This window comes from Pantherophis guttatus, chromosome 2 (genome assembly GCF_059756535.1).
Source record: "Pantherophis guttatus breed Tessera chromosome 2, ASM5975653v1, whole genome shotgun sequence".
NCBI classification, from domain to species: Eukaryota; Metazoa; Chordata; class Lepidosauria; order Squamata; family Colubridae; genus Pantherophis; species Pantherophis guttatus.
This window is the reverse complement of record NC_142064.1, coordinates 252,362,135-252,379,919: the sequence shown is the minus strand read 5'-3', so window position 1 is coordinate 252,379,919 and position 17,785 is coordinate 252,362,135. Positions and strand designations below refer to the sequence as shown.

At 39.7% G+C, this 17,785-nt stretch overlaps 2 protein-coding genes and 1 pseudogene across 2 annotated transcripts; all 3 read left to right on the top strand.

Annotated features, from left to right (window-relative positions):
- Window positions 1-519: 519 nt before the first annotated feature.
- Window positions 520-1,607, top strand: LOC117668012 (olfactory receptor 2G3-like). Its single transcript, XM_034421697.3, has one exon. The coding sequence runs from the start codon at window positions 584-586 to the stop codon at window positions 1,520-1,522; it is 939 nt and encodes a 312-aa protein (XP_034277588.2). The 5' UTR covers window positions 520-583; the 3' UTR covers window positions 1,523-1,607.
- Window positions 1,608-5,917: 4,310 nt separating this feature from the next.
- Window positions 5,918-6,856, top strand: LOC117668011 (olfactory receptor 2G3-like). The gene has a single exon (XM_034421696.2). The coding sequence runs from the start codon at window positions 5,918-5,920 to the stop codon at window positions 6,854-6,856; it is 939 nt and encodes a 312-aa protein (XP_034277587.1).
- Window positions 6,857-12,213: 5,357 nt separating this feature from the next.
- On the top strand, window positions 12,214-13,253 carry LOC117668038 (olfactory receptor 2G3-like; annotated as a pseudogene).
- Window positions 13,254-17,785: the final 4,532 nt, after the last annotated feature.

Sequence of the window (17,785 nt, the reverse complement as noted above, 5' to 3'; positions counted from 1 at the left end):
TATTCTATTCTATTCTATTCTATTCTATTCTATTCTATTCTATTCTATTCTATTCTATTCTATTCTAGACCTAGGCATAAGAACAATGACTTGAGTTGACAATATGAGTCTTATTTTTCAAAATAGCCTTAAAAAATAATCACCAATTTTTTTGATCCTATCCATTCTGGGACTAGAAAAGAAATTCCAGCAGACTGTGGACACTGTTTGATGTACAGCATTTATATTGATTATATGTGGTTTTTGATACAACTGTAGCAACTGTCAGGTATGACCTTATATTAGCTATCTTTTCAATAAAGAGCAAGCAATAAGCAAGAAAGTAAATGGAGTAAACCTTTAAGTTTCCATCCATACACTAAAATTCCTTTCTGGTTGTTAAGACATGAGATGGTTGAGAAAGCAGTAACAATGAATATGGACTGCCAACCATTTTCATAGAGTGCACTAATTAAATGTAATCCAGATTACTGGGGACAAAACTCAAGCTCCACTTCAAATATGGGAATCAATTGATCATGATGGATTGCTGTCAGTTATTAGAACCATGTACCTTTGAGTGTCATTCTAATGTGTATAGACAATGAACAGGGAAATCTCATGGGAAAATGAAAGTTTCCAAGGAGAATTCATCTTACTGGGAGTGGCTGACCGGCCACAGTTGGAGATGTCCTTGTTTGCCCTTGTCCTGGCCTGCTACCTGATGACCCTCCTGGGCAATACAACCATCGTTGTGGTCTCGAGACTAGATCCAGGACTCCATACCCCCATGTATTTCTTCCTCAGCAATCTTTCCTTCCTTGACCTCTGCTTCACCACCAGCCTTGGGCCCCACATGCTGATGAACTTCTGGAGGAAAAACAAGACGATCACTTATGGTGGCTGTGTAGCGGAGCTCTACATCTCCCTTGCTCTGGGCTCCACGGAGTGTATTTTGCTGGCTGCCATGGCCTATGATCGCTATGCTGCCATCTGTCATCCACTGCGCTACACTACAATTATGAGCCGTTCTCTGTGTTTCACAATGGCTGCTGTCTCCTGGATAAGCGGCTTCAGCAACTCACTAGTCCATACCGTGATGATTCTTAGGCTTCCATTGTGTGGACGGAATCAAGTGGATCATTTGTTTTGTGAGCTCCCTGCGTTTCTTAAATTGGCTTGTGTTGACACTTCACTTAATGAAATTGTGATGTTTTCTACTAGTGTGGTGTTCCTCCTAGTACCAGTTAGTCTCATCACGGTCTCGTATGGCTATATAGCTGCTGCAGTACTGAGGATCCGCTCGGCTGAGGGAAGGAAGAGGGCCTTCAACACTTGTTCCTCCCACTTGATGGTGGTCTGGCTCTTCTATGGCACAGCCATCTTCAGTTATCTCCAGCCTTTGTCCACTTCTTCCCATGATCGACGCAAGATGATTTCCCTGTTCTATACCTTTGTCACCACCATGTTTAATCCACTGATCTATACTCTGAGGAACAAAGAGGTGCATAAAGCTCTCCACAGACTAATGAAGAAGAACTAACCCCACGGTTCGGAGCTGCATTCAACAGAATTTTTTTTTTATTTGTTATTCTTATGGTACTTTTCATTGTATTTTCTTTTCTCTCTCTCTTTCATAATAAAAATGTAAGATATCTTAGTGCCACAGTAGTAGAGAAGACTGTAAATTAAAGAATATGAAACACCCCAAACCGATAATCAGAACTTATTTTCTCAAATGTGATTAGCTTGTCCTGGCTAACAAACATCTTGTGTCAGCTCTGTTCCTTGATATGTCAGAAGTTTTGTTCCCCTGTGAAAAAGGCTTCTTCTGAACTTTTTACTGTTTTCTTTTAATGAGAATTTGAACTGGTGTTATTATTTCACCCTAGCAAATCCTGATTGCATTGTGGCTTTTGCTAGGCTTAATCCTGTCAGCATTGTGACTTTTCCATTCTTTTTGGACACTCCTACTTCCTAGACATAAAAGAAGAATTTAATCATGATTTTCTTCATCACATCACATTAGTATCATGAGTTTTTGAGGACTATATTACAATCCAGAGTCAGCAACACAATTTTTGGGGATTCCCTATATACAAATGCCCTTCCATGATGTCTACAGGGTATAAACAGTTGACATTTATTTGATTTGAAGTAAAACATGTCTATGCTGTTTGCCATTAGAAAATAAAATTGGAAATGTTTTGAAATTACATCTGTTGGTTATAACAATTAATAAAATATTGTTTGAAATGCAGAAAAAATACAGATTGAAAGCAGCAACCAATGAAAAAAGTGAAAGCAGCAGTAAAGAGTAAAAAATCACAGCAACACTAGTATAGTATTAAAATGCTCAGGAGACTAATATATCTTTGTCTGGAATTAAAAAAAACCAATGACAAGAGCACTAGCTATAGTACACTGGAGAGAGCATCCACATTTATGGGGCTACCAATGAGAAGGCCTGTTTGTAGACAGTGATAAGAAGTTGGTTATGTCAAGAAATAGACACAGATAAATTGAATTGGTGCGAATGGAGAATGTCAGGATTGTCTGGGGTACAACAAGTGACACAATCAACCTGGTGTCAGCCCCAGAGGCCATCTTTTCTTTTGGATCTTCAGGGCTGCCCCACTTAGTCTGTGGGAAACTGGGAGGGGGGGGTGCATGGAGTGGAGTTGTAGAGATATCTAGCCATAACAACATTCTTTTCTCTGAGAATCAAGGACATTCAGCCTGCACCTGGAGTGGCATGACTGGGAGGCATCTCCAGTTGCGATGGTGGATTGATTGGACCATGTGATGGACACGTAGGTGCAGGGGAAGGGACTTCGACTTTCCTTTGGGTGGGGAAAACCTAGGAGCTTTCAGATTCGGGTTTTCCCAGATGTGCCAATATGAAATCTCTAATAAAATGGAACTTTGAGGCCTTGGTGTCTTCATTGATTGGGGGTGTTACTTGGAACCCTGACACCTGGACTGAAAATAAATTGAGTGACCAGTATTGGTCCACCCGTCTGCAGAGAATAATAGTGACTGCTACACACACACACACACACACACACACACACACACACACACAAATGTATTGAACATGGGTGCTGAAGACTTCCAGAATTAAAATGTTAGGATCCCTCAATGCCAAATCCAAAATCTCTTTGCTCAGATGAAGTAAGAAAGCAGCTGGCACTTAGTGAGTTGCCTACCATTTCTTGGCAATGCTAAAGATACAGTCACTCCATGGTGACACTTCAATGGAGAGAGAAAGTGTTTTTTGCAATGCTGCCAACACTTGAAATAAAATTTGCGGTAGAGGAATGCAGACTGGATGGAAAGTCCATGGAAGAGATATAGGTGCCCCGAGCCCCTTGTGGTTGGTCTAGATTGGGTGTGGTAGCCAAAGATGTTCCAGAAGCTCTATCCAGAACTTCATGTGGTTGTGTGGATACAGCATTAATAAAAACAGAAGCAAACCATTGAAATGTGTATTTGTGTGTGTGTGTGTGTGTGTGTGTGTGTGTGTGTGTGTTGCCTACCACATTGACCTGACACATTGTGCTACAAAGGCTGAACAGAAATTTGTTCTATCGTAACTTCCTTCAATAGCAAAAACAATTCTGGACCCCACTTAAAATTTACTGATCCAAACTTTTTGCACATCTCTTCCTCCCATTCCTGCATCTCCTGACACTTTTCTGACTCCTTCTATCCTTCCTGGGTGAGTCATTGGAAATGGTTTCAAGGGCTTTGCTGGACTCTGGAGGGAAATATTTTCTTCGCCACTAATTGTTCATCTTGAGTCCTGGTGTCCTGGGAATCTATGGCAACTTTATTCTATAGCAATTTTCACCAACAGATAAGAAATTGGCAAGAATTTCTCCTCCTTCTCACCCTCTGCCTAAAAAAATCTACTATGCTGCTTCACTCCTTGCCTTCTCAAGTTGCTTAATGTGTGTATCTGTATGACATATGTAAGTATTCTGGAGCACTGCTGACTTGGAAGAGCCAAGATGCCAAGGTGAGCACTCCAAATGTTCAACGGCACAGTTTCTGCTTCCTTCTTATTACTGTCTCTCCACTATAATTTCTTTCCCTTTTTCTTTAAACAGAAAGATGCATCGATCTTTTCTTTTAACTTTATTTCTTTACAAGATCAAGTAAAGAAATACCCCTGAAATTGTTGTTGCAATGTTATCTCCATTTGCTTGAGATTAAGCCCTGTGGACTATTCAGACTGACTATTTTCATATTGCTCACTGCCCCAACCTTCCTTTTTATATATTTCTTCCTTCCTCATACACTGTTCTCAGCTTGCATTCAGTTTCATAGGGTTTCAACTTTCAAGTCCCCACTAATTGATCTTCTGTCCCCATCTTTCAACCCAACCTTTAGTCTCTGGAATAGAAATATCCATTCTGAGATGCCCCAGTGAGAACTATTTTGGCCTGAAAAGGTGTCATCTGCTTTTTGAATAGAGGCTGGTTCTTCCTATGTAGTAGAAAAAGAGTCACAGAGATTCCTACTTCAAATCATACGTCCATCTAAGACCCTCCAAGCCATACATGAAGATGAGCCAAGAGATAGCAACATTTCTCTTACACAGACACAGGTGAGGTTATGGAATGGAGTGTTTTGGAGCTATAGTTACTTATATAATATAGGGGTGTGTGTGTGTGTGTGTGTGTGTTGTGTGTGTATGTGTTAACATGGAAGGGGAAGATTACATATTATCTATCTATCTATCTATCTATCTATCTATCTATCTATCTATCTATCATCTCTCTCTCTCTCTCTCTCTCTCTCTCTCTCTCTCTCTCTCTCTCTCTCTCATCTATCTATTTAATCATCTATGATGAATACTCCTTTTTAAGGTATAGAATTTCTTCATTTTAGAATATTTGAATATTTTCTAAAAATGGGTGAATATTGACAATAAAATATACTGAAACTTAACTTTTTGTTGATTACAGCTGACTTCGCCAAATGTCAGCTGAAGCTGAAGCTGACATAAATGTTTTAGTTCTCCTGGGTCTTAATGTCTGCTAGACTCTGTTCCAAGTTGTCAAATGATTGCTAAGAGTAGGAATGCCTTGATGGCACATAATCAAGCTGCCAATTGATTAATCAGGGCATTCATCCTTGCTCACTCTCAGTTAAAAGACAGAGATGGGCACTCGCCATCACTCTAGACTGCACATGGCTCTTGAGCCTGGGTCAGGCTCAGGCTTAGGGTTGTGACCTTCCACAAAAGCTCACCCCTTTGTACAAAATTGGACACGCATGTAAACCAGTCTTTCCTTACTTTTTAGTCTTGCCACAAACAAATTCTGCACTGCCTAGTGTTGTGATTGGACTCCCAACTATCTGGGAATTCATAGACTGTATCCATAAGAGAAACAGAGGACATACATTATAGTATGTGCAGTATACTTTTCCTGCACAGAAGGAGTTGTTCCCAAAGAATGTTCTAAGCCAGGGGTGGGCAACTATGGCTCTTTCATGACTTGTGGACTTCAGCTCCCAGAATTCCTGAGCCAGCCATGTTAGCTCAGGAATTCTGGGAACTGAAGTCTACAAGTCATAAAAGGGCCATAGTTGCCCACCTCTGTTCTTATTTTATCAATCTTTTAGATAAAGAGTGCACAACTGGGAAACTTGTAAGCGGTAAATGTAAGCCGTCCACCTTGTGGGGGAGATGGGCAGCATAAAAAATTAATAAATAAATAAAACTAAATAATAAACAAAGTAGATCAGGTAAATCTCTAACTTGCCATCTGTACACAATTACTCCCTTGTGGTTATTAAGGCATGAGATGGTGAAAATGTCATGCTAAAGATTATGCACCTCCAAACATTTTCATCTGGATTCCTCTCTGTTCTGTACTGAATTTCTTTTATATGCCATTACTTGTTCTAATGTGTATAGACAACGGACATGAAAACCTCGTGGGAAACCAGTAACCAAAGCTATCAAGGAGAATTCATTTTACTGGGAGTGGCTGACCGGCCATGCTTGGAGATGTTGCTCTTTGCCCTTGTTCTTGTCTGCTACATGATGACTCTTCTGGGCAACACTACTATCATTGTTGTGTCGAGACTAGATCCAGGGCTCCATACCCCCATGTATTTCTTCCTCAGTAATCTTTCCTTCATTGACCTTTGCTTCACCACCAGCCTTGGGCCCCACATGCTGGTGAACTTCTGGAGAAAAAGCAAGACTATCACTTATGGTGGATGTGTGGCTGAATTGTACAACTCTCTTGCTCTGGGCTCCACAGAGTGTACTTTGTTAGCTGTCATGGCCTATGACCGCTATGCTGCCATCTGTCATCCACTGCGCTACATTATGATTATGAGCCACTCTCTGTGCTTCATGATGGCTGCTACCTCCTGGATAAGTGGCTTCGGTGTCTCACTACTTCATACAGTGATGACTCTTAGGCTTCCTCTGTGTGGACAGAATCGGGTAGATCATTTCTTTTGTGAGCTCCCTGCCTTTCTTCAATTGGCTTGTGTTGACACTTCACTTAATGAGGTTGTGATATTTTCTACTAGCGTATTGTTCCTTCTAATTCCAGTTAGTCTCATCATGGTCTCTTATGGCTATATAGCTGCTGCGGTTGTGAGGATTCGCTCAGCTGAGGGCAGAAAGAAGGCCTTCAACACTTGTTCCTCTCACCTGATGGTAGTCTGGCTCTTCTATGGCACAGCCATTTTCAATTATTTCCAGCCTCTGTCCATTTCCTCCCGTGATCGACGCAAGATGATTTCCCTTTTCTATACCTTTGTCACCACCATGCTTAATCCATTGATCTACACTCTGAGGAACAAAGAGGTGCATAAAGCTCTCCACAGACTAATCAAGAAGAAATAAACCCATGATTCAAAGCTGCTTTTCAAGATTCCACAGGAATGGTCTTTGTTATTTTTTGCAGTACTTTTGATTTTTAGTATTTATTAGTTTGTCAAACATGTACAAGATAGAAGGTATAAATATAAACATGGACATGAACGAAGGAAATGAATACAAATAAATGGGGACAGTAAGACAGGGACGGTAGGCATGCTGGTGGGCTTATACACGCCCCCTTTATGAACCTCTTAGGAATGGGGTGAGGTCCATAGTAGACAGTTGAAGGTTGAAGCTGTGAGGGTTAATGGAGGTACCTTCCTGTCTTTTGTACCTTCCTTCCTTTCCTCTCTTTTTTCTTAAAAAATATGCCGTTTATCTTGATACCACAACACTACACAAAACTAATACATTTAAAGTATACCAACCCCTAAAACCAACCATAAGAAGTCACTTTCTGAAATGTGGTTTAGCCTATTGTGGATAATATACTATCATCTTCTTTCAGCTCTGTCCCTTGATATTCCCTTGTGAAAAAGGCATCTTCTGAAGTTCTTGAAATTTTCTTTTAATGAGAATTCGAACTGAGGTTATTACTCCACCCTAGCAAATTCTATCCACGTTGTGGCTTTGCTAGGCTAAATCCAGTTTGCATTTCCCTCCTTCTTGGACACTACAAATTCCTGAGCTAAGAAGAAGAGTTTGCTTATGATTTTCTTCCCTTATGAGACCAGTTCCCAAACTTTCCCTTTGTGTAGACCCTGAGATTGTCATAATCGGTTTTTGAAGACTATAATATAATCTAATAGAATCCAGAGTCAGCAATGGCCTGTTGGGGAATTCTATATATATAATGGCTCTTCCGTGGTGTCTGCAGGACCCCAAAAGTAAACAATTGACATTTAATTTATTTGATATGGACTATGTCTATGCTGCTTGTATTAGAAATTAAAACTAGAAGTGCTTTGAAATTACATGCGTTGCTTGTAACAATTATAAATAAAATATAGAATGAAATAAAACTGGACAACAATTTTTGTTTTTTAATGTAATGCAACTCTTGCATGGTTGTCCCATTCACAATACTAGGTACATATAAGCTGTGTTCCAAGCAACAGAACCATCATTTTTAGATCGTCACAGATATTCTAGTTTTCCATGGTGTACTGGATGCACTTCAAGAAAAGTTCCATGTTTTCATATGTTTCTGGCATGTGAGCAGCATAGCCAATAGCTATAGAAGGCTGTACATTGCCATTATGTAAAAACAGAAGATTTATATAAAACGGTACATGTTAGGTTAAATTACAGATTATTTTCATGACTAGTAGCCAAAAATCAATAAGAAACACCCCAAAGTGTTCAGGAAATAAAATCTTTCTGGCCCACTGTAAGCAATCAACGAAAATAGTGAAAGTAGCAATAAAAAGTAAAGAATCACAGCAAAATTAGCCTACTATTAAAACGATCAGGAGAATAATATATCTTTGTCCGGCATCAAAAGACTATGAAGACAACACTAATGATAGTTCACTGGAGGGAGCATCCCAAATTTATGGGACTACTGGTGAGAAGGCCTTTTTGTAGATACTGATATGGAAATGAGAGTTGGTTACATCAAGAGATACATACTGATAAATTGAACATGGTGCAGATGGAGAACGTCAGAAATGCATGTGGTACAAGAAGTAATAAGATCCATCTGTGTTGAATATTGAGTGACCAGTATAAAAGAAGATACTGAGGCAGTTTGTTCACACAAAGAGAGTGTATTAAAAATAATTGCAAAACAAATATACTGCTCAAAAAAATAAAGGGAACACAAACAGAAGACATCTGAGATCTGAATGAATGAAATAGCCTTATTAAATATTTTGTTCTTTACATACAGTAGTTTATACACTGCTCAAACAACTAAAGGGAACACAAAACTACTGTATGTAATGAACAAAGTATTTAATAAGGCTATTTCATTCATTCAGATCGCTGATGTCTTCTGCTTGTGTTCCCTTTATTTTTTTGAGCAGTGTATATAAATGAGTAGTAAATAGCTGGAGAGGAAGGGAAAACTAAGAAGGCCATGGATGGATGGAGCTGAAGAGATATGATGTGTTTGGAGCCATAATAAGTTGAGCTATAGTCAATAGGAACATAGCAGCCAGGAATCCTAAACAGACTCAACCAATGCTGAAGTCTTCCAGAACTAATGTATTCCAATTCAAATTCAAATGCAAACCTTTATTGTCAGAGTACAACATGTGTATAATGAGATTGGCTGAGCCTCCTTTCGTGCACCCGCCCATCCTCAACACAATACAACTCACAGTGAAAGACAGAAAATTCCTAGCCCAGTGAATCAGTGGTGGGATTCAATTTTTTTTACTACCGGTTCTGTGAGCATGGCTTGGTGGGTGTGGCATGGCTTGGTGGGCATGGCTTGGTGGGCATGGCAGAGGAAGATACTGTAAAATCCCTATTTCCTCTCGATTAGCTGGGACTCGGGGGTGGGGGGGACAGAGAATAGATGGGGGCAGGGCCAGTCAGAGGTGGTATTTACCCGTTCTCCGAACTACTCAAAATTTCTGCTACCGATTCTCCAGAATTGGTCAGAACCTGCTGAATAGTACCTCTGCAGTGAATCCTCAATTGGGTTTCCTCAATGCCAAATCTACTCAGATGAAGTAGGAAAGCTTCTGAGCAGTGGGTGGGCTGCCTACCATATATTGACAATGCTAAAGATTCAGTCACTTCTTGCTAACCTCTCAATGGAGATAGAAAGAGAGAAAATACTGCTGAGTAGCAGGGTAGAAGTACATAGGCCTTCTGGGTTCACTTTTGTTTTTTGGAAGTCTATGGAGAGGATATATGTGCCCTGACCACCTCCTGGTTGGTTTTGACTTGGCCATGCTGGCCAAATACATTCTAGAAGCACTATCCAGAATTGCATGTAGTTGTGTGTGTGTATAGTATTAATGAAACACAAGAAGCAATTGAAGTGCATGTGCGTAACCCATCACCCTTAACCTGGCATCTTGTGCAAGAAATTTATTCCATCATACAGTTCCTGCAGTAGGAAATCCAATTTTTGACAGATTTGAATTTTACCCCTTTGTTTGCAGAACCAAACCTTTGCAGATCTATTCATCCCACTCCTGCATCTTTGCTCCTGTCACTTTCCTGATCCTCTCTATCCTTCCTGAACGAACCTTTGCAAATGGTTTCAAGGGCTTTGCTGGACTCTGGGGGGAAGTATCTAGTTTGCTGCTAATTGTTCATCTTGAGTCCTAGTGCCCTGGGAATTATGACAACTTTACTGCATAGCAACTTTCACTACATATACTTACACACAAAGTCCAATACACAAGTATCAATTTTACAGGGCATGTGTGTCAGCATATCTATATCTAGATATTGATATTGATATCTATCTATCTATGTTTGAAAAAAATCTGCATAATAAAATTGTTATTGTGAAAAACATTGTACATAGGAAATGTGTAAAAAAGGCATATGCTAAAAATATTCAAATTAAAATGTACCAATTTTTTATTTCAGAAATTATAAATTAATGTCAAAAGAGAAAGGGAAAAAACGGAAGAATTAAATCTGAATTTGATCATAACTGAATCATATCTTTCATACCTATAATCCTATCCCTAATGAATAGCTTTCCAGGGTATCCTCCAGTGCCACTTTCCATACGTATTCAATTTTTATCTTATTCATGGGAAGTTTCTCTGTATGAAATATAAGATTTGGTTGGCTTTGGCCATATGCTCCTTGTTAGATCTCGCCCCCTCCCACCTTTTCTCTTTTAGGCCAGCTTTCTTCACTGGGTGCTTGTTGTGGGAAAGAAAGGAAGAAGGGGAAGAATGTAGATTGCTTTGAGCTCCTGAACGGAAGATGGGAGATCAATGTAAATTCATAAATAGTGCGAAAGAGAGAAAAGTATATTTGTCAGACATCGGACTGGCAAGGTTGCTGAATAATCAAGAGAAGGGAGGGGATTGGAGTGTTCTTGCATTTCTCCTCTCTTGCTCCGGTTTTCTCTCTTTCTCTGATGCTGAAATCCCTCCACTATTAAACCTGCAGGAAAATTTGGTCTTCTTATGTACCTGGCAGCCCACTTTTTGAAGTTCTTTCATAATTCCTTGTGTAAATGATTATTGTGAGGTGGAGTATGATATCTTTTCTTTGTTTATCAAGAAGCACTTCAGAAAATGCTTTTGCTTAACTTCCGAGTCTCCAGAGTTTGGTAGGGTATAAATGTAATAAATAAATGAATACTGAATAGAAGAATAAATGTGTTGTGGGTATGGAGAAGCACCCCAATTAGAAACAGTCCTAATTGCAACTTTTTTTTTCATTGTCATATAGAAACTTGAAGGAGGATTCTGGAAAGCCTACGTTGATGACATATTGGAAATGGTGATAAAAATGAAGCATACGGAAGTCTTAGTATATTTAAATTCTGAAATCCTAATAAACTCTATGGGATGCTGGGATTCTCCCATGGCCTCCAGAATTGAGGGTCATGACTGTGCAGCTCCCTTTCCTTTGCTGAACAAAGGGAAAAACATTTATGAATTTACCAATCTATCTCTCTTTCCTCTTATATACTTTTGTTTGCAGACTGGGAATAATCTTCTTCCTGATCTCTCACAACAAATTAAAGAATGGTATTTGGTAACTTGTCATGGAGAAAATTTATGTGATCACTAAGAGTGAGAAAGTCTTGAAGGTGTATTATCAATCAATCAATCATCCTTGCTCTCTCACACGTAAAAGACAGGGATCAGCAACTACCATCACCTAATGTTGCAGGTCACTGAAAAGCTCAGGTGAGGGTGAGGTTTCCACCACTACAAGAAAGCTCAGCTCTATTGCATAAAATTGGTCACCCAAGTCACACAATCTTGCTATGCACTTTTTGTACCAGAAAATCAATGTGCTTAGCACGTAGCTAACTGCATCGTATTACAGCAGAGGTCTTCAAACTTGGCAGGTTTGAAGACCTCTGTATTAGAAGAAGGGAACAAAATGTACAGAAGGAAATTATGTGAGATTATCAATCATTTAGACAAAGCGTAGACAACAGGCAAAATAGTGGGTGGAGAACATGTTTTAAATTTCCATCCATACACAATTATACCCTTGTGGTTTTTAAGGTATAAGATGGAGAGAAAGCAGTGTGCCAGTGAATATGGACCTCCAATTATTTTCATAGAGTCCACTAACTCACGTTTAATCTAGATTACTGGATACAACATACAAACCTCACTCCAAATATAGGAATCATTTAATCATGTTGAATTCTTGTCATTTTTGTACTGGATTATTTTTTATGTTATTACTTGTTCTAATGTGTATAGACAACGGACATGGAAACCTCGTGGGAAACCAGTAACCAAAGCTACTAAGAAGAATTTATCTTGCTGGGGGTGGCTGACCAGCCACACTTGGAGATGTTGCTCTTTGCCCTTGTTTTTGTCTGCTATTTGATGACAACGCAACCATCATTGTGGTGGGCAATGCAACCATCATTGTAGTGTCAAGACTAGATCCTCATCTCCATACCCCCATGTATTTCTTCCTCAGCAATCTTTCTTTCATTGACCTCTGCTTCACCACCAGCCTTGGGCCCCACATGCTGGTGAACATCTGGAGAAAAAGCAAGACTATCACTTATGGCGGCTATGTGGCTGAGTTGTACAACTCTCTTGCCCTGGGCTCCACAGAGTGTATTTTGTTAGCTGTCCTGGCTATGACCCCTATGCCTCCATTTGTCATCCACTGTGCTACACTACCATAATGAGCCACTCTCTGTGCTTCATGATGGCTGTTACCTCCTGGGTAAGTGGCTTCAGTGTCTCACTACTTCATACAGTGATGACTCTTAGGCTTCCTCTGTGTGGATAGAATCGAGTAGATCATTTCTTTTATGAGCTCCCTGCCTTTCTTAAATTGGCTTCTGTTGACACTTCACTTTATGAGGTTGTGATATTTTCTACTAGCATGGGGTTCCTCCTGGTACCAGTTATTCTCATCACGGTCTCCTAAGGCTTTATAGCCACTGCAGTGCTGAAGATTCGCTCAGCTGAGGGCAGGAAGAGGGCCTTCAACACTTGTTCCTCCCACTTGATGGTAGTGTGACTCTTCTATGGCACAGCCATCTTCAGTTATTTTCAACTTCCATCCAACTTTTCCTGTGATCAAGGCAAGATGATTTCCCTTTTCTACACCTTTGTTACCACCATGCTTAATCCACTCATCTATACTCTTGAGGAACAAAGAGGTGCATAAAGCTCTCTACAGACTAATGAAGAAGAACTAAACTGATAATTTCAAGCTGCATTTCAAGATTCTTTGTTATTTTTTTGCAGTACTTTTGATTGTACCTTTTTTTTCATAATAAATGTGCAATGTGTCTCAGTACCACAGCAGTACACAAAATGAATAAATTAAAGAGTATACAAAATTCAGAACTTATTTTCTGAAATGCGTTTAGCTTGTTGTGGATAAGACACTATCATCTTGTGTCAACTCTATCCCTTGATGTTATAGATGTTTCGTTCCCCTGTGAAAAAGACATGTTCTGAAGTTCTTCCAATTTTATTTTAATGACAGTTTGAACTAATGCTATTTTTCCAGCCTACCAAATCCACTCTGCATTGTGGCTTTGCTCCATTTCCTTCCTTCTTGGACATTCCTAATTCCTGAACCTAAAAGAAGAGTTTGCTCATGAGTTTCTTCAAGAGAACAGTTCCCAAACTTTCCCTTTATGCAAACCCTGATATTGTCATGATGGGTTTTTGAGGACTATTATGTAATTCAGAGTCACCAATGCAGTCTTTGGGATTCCATCTATACAAAGATCCTTTCATGGTGTCCGCAGGACTTCAAAATTGACATATAGTTTGTTTATTATAAAACATGCCTATGCCGCTTGCCATTAGAAAATAAAGCTGAAAGTGTTTTGAAACTGCATGTGTTAGTTACAATAATTAATAAAATATTTTATGAAATGCAGAATAAAATACAGAATAAAATTAGCAATCAATGAAAAAAGTTACAGTAGCAATAGAAAGTAAATAATCACATCAATATTAGTATATTATTAAAATGCTCGGGAGAATAATATGCCTTTGTCCGGCATTAAAAGACAATGAAGGCAGCACTAGTTATAACTCCTTGGAGAGAACACCCCCAATTTATGGAGCTACATATGAGAAGGCCTGTTTGTAGATATCGAGATGGAAATGAGAGTTAGTTTTGTCAAGAGATACACAGATAAATTGAACGTGGTGTGAATGGAGAATGTCAGAAAAGTCTGTGATAAAACAAGTGATAGGATCAGAAAATCAATTGAGTGACCAGAATGAACAAATAATATTGTGGCAGTTAGTTCACACAAAAAGAGCGGGTAAACATAATTGCAAAGCAAATTTATGAAAGAACAGAAAATTGTTCAAGAGGAAGAAAAGATTAAGAAGTCCATGGCTGGGTGGAGCCGAAGACATCCTGTTTATAAACAGATATAAACAAACATATTGTCAGGGTTTCAAAGGATGCCCTAATTAAATCATGATCCTCCAGCCAAGCTTCAAAAGAAATCCAGTTATTTATTAGGAGCTTCATGTCGGCACTTTCCCAAGTGAAGCCAGCTCTGACTCTATGTAATTTATGCTCCAATCCTGTTTTTCCCCCCCTCCCTCCAGGGTGTGTCATCAATCACATTCGCCAATGGAGCAATTTCATGGGTTGTAGAGGTCACTCTCCTCTGGCTGCTGTGGGTAACCCTGGGATATAGCCTTGAGAGAAATAAGCATGGAATGTGCATCTGTCTTTGGCTGTCATGCCATTTCACTGGTTTCCCATCCCCCCTGGCCTATGGCAACTCGAGAGCAGGTCAGGGTTGCTTTGCGAGTTGACACATATCAAGTGCCATGTAGACCACTGGCATCTATATACTCATCCTGAGTACCAGTCATATGGACTGGAAAGTCCTCCAGGGATTTCTGGAACCCATTGGAATCTCCCAAACAAAGCCAGACCATGATGTACCATGTGTTTTTTTGGGCCATAACAAGTTGAGATATAGCCACTGTGGCCATGGCAACCATGAATACCTAACCAAACTAAACCAAGGCAATCCCAGCAGAAGTGCTGAAGTCATTCCATGCTGGCACTTGAGAGGAGAGTAAGAGAGAGGACACTGTTGAGCAGCGGAGCAGAAGTACATAGGTTGGCTGGATAAACTTGCGGGTTTTTTTGCAGTGCTCCCAACATTTGGAATACAATTTGTGACAAAAGAATGTAGACTAGATCAGGGGTGTTCAACCTTGGCAACTTTAAGACTTGTGGACTTCAACTCTCAATTCTGGGAGTTGAAGTCCACAAGTCTTAAAGATGCCAAGGTTGGAGACCCCTGGACTAGATGGAAAGTCCATGGAGAGGACATAGGTTCCCTAGTGCCCTCCTAGTGGGTCTAAATTGGATGTGGTGGCCAAAGACATTCTAGAAGTTTTATCCAGAATTGTGTGTAGATTTGTGTGTATAACTTTAATTAAAAAAAAGAGAGAGAGAAGCAAACAATTGAAGTGTGTGTGTGTGTGTGTGTGTGTGTGTGTGTGTGTGTTTCTTGCCCACCACCCTTAACCTGGCATCTTGTGTTGCAAAGGCTGCACATAAACTTATTCCATCGTACAGCTCCTGCAACAGCAAATATAATTTTCTGACACTCTTTGAAAATTACTCCTTTGTTTGCTGATCCAAACTTTTGCACGTCACTTTCTCACATTCCTGCATTTTTGCTCCTGTCACTTTTTTTGACCCCCTCTTTTCCTTCCTGGGTGAGCCATTGGAAATGGTTTCAAGGGCTTTGCTGGACTCTGGAGGAAAAGTATCTTGCTTGCTGCTAATTGTTCATCTTGAGTCCTGGTGCCCTGAGGCTCTGTGGCAACTTTACTACATAGCAACTTTCATTCAATGGTCCTCCCTTTCTCCTCCCCTGCCCAGAAAATGCCCATAAAGTCTACCATTCTGCTTTCTCAGATTGATTATTGCTTGTCTGTATGATATCAAATTTTCTGGAGCACTAACGACCTGGAACAGTCAGGATGCTGGACTGAATAAGGTGGGCTGATGTGCAGTATTTTGATGGAGACTTCCTTTTCTGCCTTTCCCATCTCCCTTGTTGTTGCCTATTCAACACTCCAAATATTCAACTTGCAAGATTTCCCCTTCTTTCTTATTATTGTCTTTCTAGTGTAATTCTCTCCTTTTTCTCTTTAAACAGAAAGATGCATTAATCTTTGCTTTTAGCTTTCTTTCCTTTAAAGATCAAGTGAAATATAGTCTTGAAATTATTTGCTGCAATGTTATCTCTATTTGCTTGAGATTAAGCCCTGTGAGACTCTGCACTATTCAGTCCAACTATTTTCATGTTGTTCATTGCCTCAACCTTCATTCTTTCAATCCTTTCTTCCTCTGTTCCTATCTAAATATTTGTTTTAGCTTGGATCTACTTTCATGTATGTCTACTTTAATGAAAAGAAGGACTAGGGGAGACACGATAGCAGCCCTCCAATAACTATCTCAGGGGTTGCCACAAAGAAGAGGGAGTCAAGCTATTCTCCAAAGCACCTGAAGGCAGGACAAGAAGCAATGGGTGGAAACTAATCAAGGAGAGAAGCAACTTAGAACTAAGGAAAAATTTCCTGAGAGTGAGAACAATTAATCAGTGGAACAACTTGCCTGCAGAAGCTGTGAGTGCTCCAACGCTAGAAGTTTTTAAGAAGATATTGGATAACCATTTGTCTGAAGTGGTGTAGGGTTTCCTGCCTAAGCAGGGGGTTGGACTAGAAGACCTCCAAGGTCCCTTCCAACTCTGTTATTCTATTCTATTCATCAGTGACTCTTTCTGTTCTCTTTTTAGGGGGCTTCCCCTCCCCACCAATCTGTCTCCTGTCCCCACCTTTCAGTCCAACTTTATCCTCTGGAGTAGAAAGATCCATTCAGAGATGCTCCAGTGTGAACTATTTTGGTCTAAAAATATGTCACCTGATCCTTGAGTAAAGGCTGGTTCTTCCTAAGAAGAAGAAAAGGAGTCACAATTAGGGATTCTTACCTGAGATCATACAAGCATCTAAGATCCTCCAGGTGAGCCAAGAGGTAGCAAATTTCTTTTATCCAGAAGGGTAAAATGGGTAACAAATGGGAAATGGAGTAAATAAATGGGGTTATAGTTATATAATTTATATAATATACACATACACACATGTATGAGGATCTATGACCATTCGCCAGGGCCAACTTGCCATGGCCAACTCGCTGCAGGACAAGAGTTGCACTAATATCAAAGAAATAGCAGAACTGAATAATTAAAGAAAGGATGCAAAAGGAATGAAATGTGAATTGCAAAAATGAAAATATTTTTTTATTTATTTTAAATAATTAAATAGAATTGTTAAATGGTCCTGCAGCAAGTTGTCCCATGGCAAGTTGATTATGGTGAGTTGGCCATGGTGAGTTGGCCGCAGCGAGTTGGCTGTGGCAAGTTGTCCGATTCCACATGTATGTAACAGGGAAGAAGAAGTCTATATATTCTCTCTCTCTCAAATCATCTGTGATAAGTTCTTCTTTTTCTTAATTATGAAGGCATAGAATTACTTCAGTTTAGAACATTTGAATATTTTCTAGAAGAGAGTGAATTTTGATAGTGAAATATATTGTAACCTAGGTTTTCATTGATTACAGCTGACTTCACCAAAGGCCAGCTGAAGCTATAATAAATCTCTTAGTTATTCTGGGTCTGAATGTTTGCTAGACCAGAGGTCTCCAAACTTGGCAACTTTAAGACTTGTGGACTTCAACTCCCAGAATTCCTCAGCCAGCAAAGCTGGGAGTTGAAGTCCAGAAGTCTTAAAGTTGCCAAAGTTGGAGACCGCTGTG

What these genes read in the sequence shown, in the direction of transcription:
- LOC117668011 (XM_034421696.2), top strand. Translation starts at nt 5,918, where the DNA reads ATGAAAACCTCGTGGGAAACCAGTAACCAAAGCTATCAAGGAGAATTC.
- LOC117668012 (XM_034421697.3), top strand. Translation starts at nt 584, where the DNA reads ATGAACAGGGAAATCTCATGGGAAAATGAAAGTTTCCAAGGAGAATTC.